General features: G+C 52.9%; 1 protein-coding gene across 1 annotated transcript in view; it reads right to left on the reverse strand.

The window, feature by feature from the left end:
* CEP72 (centrosomal protein 72) overlaps positions 1–2776 on the reverse strand; it is a gene marked incomplete at its 3' end in the record, with an annotated part of 34112 nt that overhangs the window by 8420 nt on the left and 22916 nt on the right. Inside the window, exon 5 of the mRNA XM_017520502.2 lies at positions 718–896. Coding sequence (XP_017375991.2) covers positions 718–896 — 179 coding nt within the window. The remainder of the gene's footprint in view (positions 1–717; positions 897–2776) is intronic.

A 2776-nucleotide genomic window follows, 5' to 3' on the forward strand; every position in this document is an offset into this window, starting at 1 on the left:
GTGAAGCCTCCATGCCCAAGTGGAAGGCGTCATTGCTCAGTGATGCATGTGAAGCCTCCATGCCCAAGTGGAAGGCCTCATTGCTGAGTGATGCACGTGAAGCCTGTGTGCCTGAGTGGACGGTGGCATCGCTGAGTGATGCACGTGAAGCCTCTGTGCCCGAGTGGAAGGTGGCATTGCTCAGTGATGCACGTGAAGCCTCTGCACCCGAGTGGAAGGTGGCATCGCTGAGTGATGCATGTGAAGCCTCCGTGCCCAAGTGGAAGGTGGCATTGCTGAGTGATGCACATGAAGCCTCCGTGCCCCAAATTGCGTTCCCGCGACACCGGGTTGGGGTCTGGATGTACACATGGCAGCTGTGCTCGGGGTTTCCTACGAGCTAAGAGGCGATGCCCCTGGCGGCTGCCGCTGATGTCAGCCCCCATAGCCACAGGACACTCGGCTCCTGGACTATTTAGGCAGTTTGCCTCTTCTCGTGATCTCAGAAGGATACAATTAAATCATCGCACACTATGACTATACTCAAATACAGTAACGTTTTCCTTCTGTAACTCTGCAGGCCAATGGCTGGCACTGGCAAGCACACACACGTCAGGAAGATCCCACCCTCACAGCTAAGTCCCATAAAAAGTGCAACTGTGCCCTCCAAGCCAGTGACAACTACATCCCACAGCCGGTGGCCCCGCTGGCCTCCAGGCAGGCAGGTGAACAGCGCACCTTGGGAACCACAAGAGTAGGCCTCGCGCTCCTTCTGGCTGGAGCTCATGCTCGCGGGAGGCCTGCCGAGGTCCCACTCGCACTCTGCAATGAGGTTCAGGACCGCCTCGTCGTCCGCGTCCATGACCAGGCTCTGCTTGGCTGAGGCCTCGGTGCACCTGGCTCTGGGGTGGTGTGGTCTGCAAGGAAAGGCAAACTCATCAGCATCTCTCAAACCAGCCGTCCGCTCCAGCCCATGCAGACCCCGAGAAGGAAGCTGCCTGCAAGGTCTCTGAGGGGAGCAGTTTGGTGTGACTGTGGGGCAGTGGGTCTTGTTGCTCCCACTGGAATGACGCTGAAGAGGGACCCACCCAGGACAGTCGGTGAGCAACAGCCGGGTGACACACCACCTCGGCGATGCACACAATCCCACTAGGACTGGCTCAAAAATTAAAGTTCTGGAAGATTCTGTTCTGCTATGTCTTAGCAGGTTAAAATTCAACTTACCCTTTTCCTACCATATCCACAAGGAGACACATGTGATCAAGAAACTTAAACGTTCCAAACGCCCACTTTCCCATTGAGGGAAAATATCTCATGCTGTCAGAACACACCCACCTTGCCATGGCGGCCCTCTACACCGAGGAGAGTGGGCTCGAAGTGGACCTTGTTTCCAACAAAGGCAGTTACAAGGTGTCGCAGCAAAATGCGAGAATGTATCAGCAAACAAACCCAAGGGCAGCCACCAGGAACACTAGCCTTGTGAGGTGGCTCATATGTGGACGTCTGGTCCACTGAGGAGGCCAGTCCCACTCCCCGAGGCCTGCACAAAGCAGGGGAACTGAGTCCCAAAGTTGGGGCTCCCCCAGATGCCCCACATTCAGCACAGCTTCCCCACCTGGGACTCCCCCTGACGCCCCACACTCGGCACAGCTTCCCTATGTCCGGGGCTCCCCCAGACGTACCACAGTCAGAACAGTTGCACCCCAGGGCCAGGGCTCCCCCAGACGCCCCACACTCAGCACAGTTCCTTCCAGGGTTCCCCAGATACCCCACACTCAGCACAGCTCTGTGGGCGTCCACTGTCACCTCTGTGTGATACAGACACTGACCACGTCATCCCGAACTCTAATCTCTGGGATCGTTCCATCCTGAGATGATCAAGGACAGAAAGTGTCGACAATCTCAAGTGAGAAAATCCATGACCATGCTTTGATGCCAGGACACAATGATTCTGGACATCGAGAGACAACCGGCGGGCGTGTCCGTCACCAACCCTCGTGTTTGTGCCACTTCAGTACGAAGCATGCTCTGTTCTCATTGTCTAGATGCTGAGAGTAGCGTGCGGCAGGAAGAGTAATCTTACGTGAAGTGGCGCTGTGTGTCAGCGCGCGCCCTGAGCAATCAGGAAGGCGTGCATCTGCACGCATCTGCACGCTGCCGCCGCTCCTGGTCTGCAGCACGAATGACGGACGGGGGAGACTCTTGCTCCCTTTCTTTCATCCGTTTCTGTGATGTTTTAGACCAATCAAATACCATTGCAAAGCTTTAACATAAGTAAATCTGAAACCAAGCAAGACACTAAAAAGCTTTTTTGACTACATTTCCAACCATGCTGAATAAAACTGCTTCCTTTATTCGCATATGTATTATAATGAGAGAAAAAATTTGGAACAATCTGATAAACCAGAATAAAACTGTATTTGGAGTGGTGTCAGCAAAAATGGCAGAGAAAAGAGCTCCAAATTCTAGCCCTCCATAAATATCAACTTACAAAAAATAGGAAAAGGTATGAGAATGAACTTTTTTGGAACTCAGAACCCAGCTACCAACTGCAGGAAAACAGCCAGTTTTCAGAGCAGACCGACACGGCGAGACTCAACTCTGCTGAGCCCACTCCCCACTCCCAGCTCAAGGGTAGCCACAGAGATGACAGACTGAGCCCTGAGTACAGGTTTAGCAGCCCCCGTCCAAAGCTCCAAAATCCAAAATGCTCCAAAATTCAAAACTTTTGAAATGCCAACATGACAGGCAAAGGAAATGTTAACTAAGAAAAAGAAGACAAAATTAATAACAGACA

Source organism: Cebus imitator, unplaced genomic scaffold (genome assembly GCF_001604975.1).
Source record: "Cebus imitator isolate Cc_AM_T3 unplaced genomic scaffold, Cebus_imitator-1.0 Scaffold843, whole genome shotgun sequence".
NCBI lineage: Eukaryota > Metazoa > Chordata > Mammalia > Primates > Cebidae > Cebus > Cebus imitator.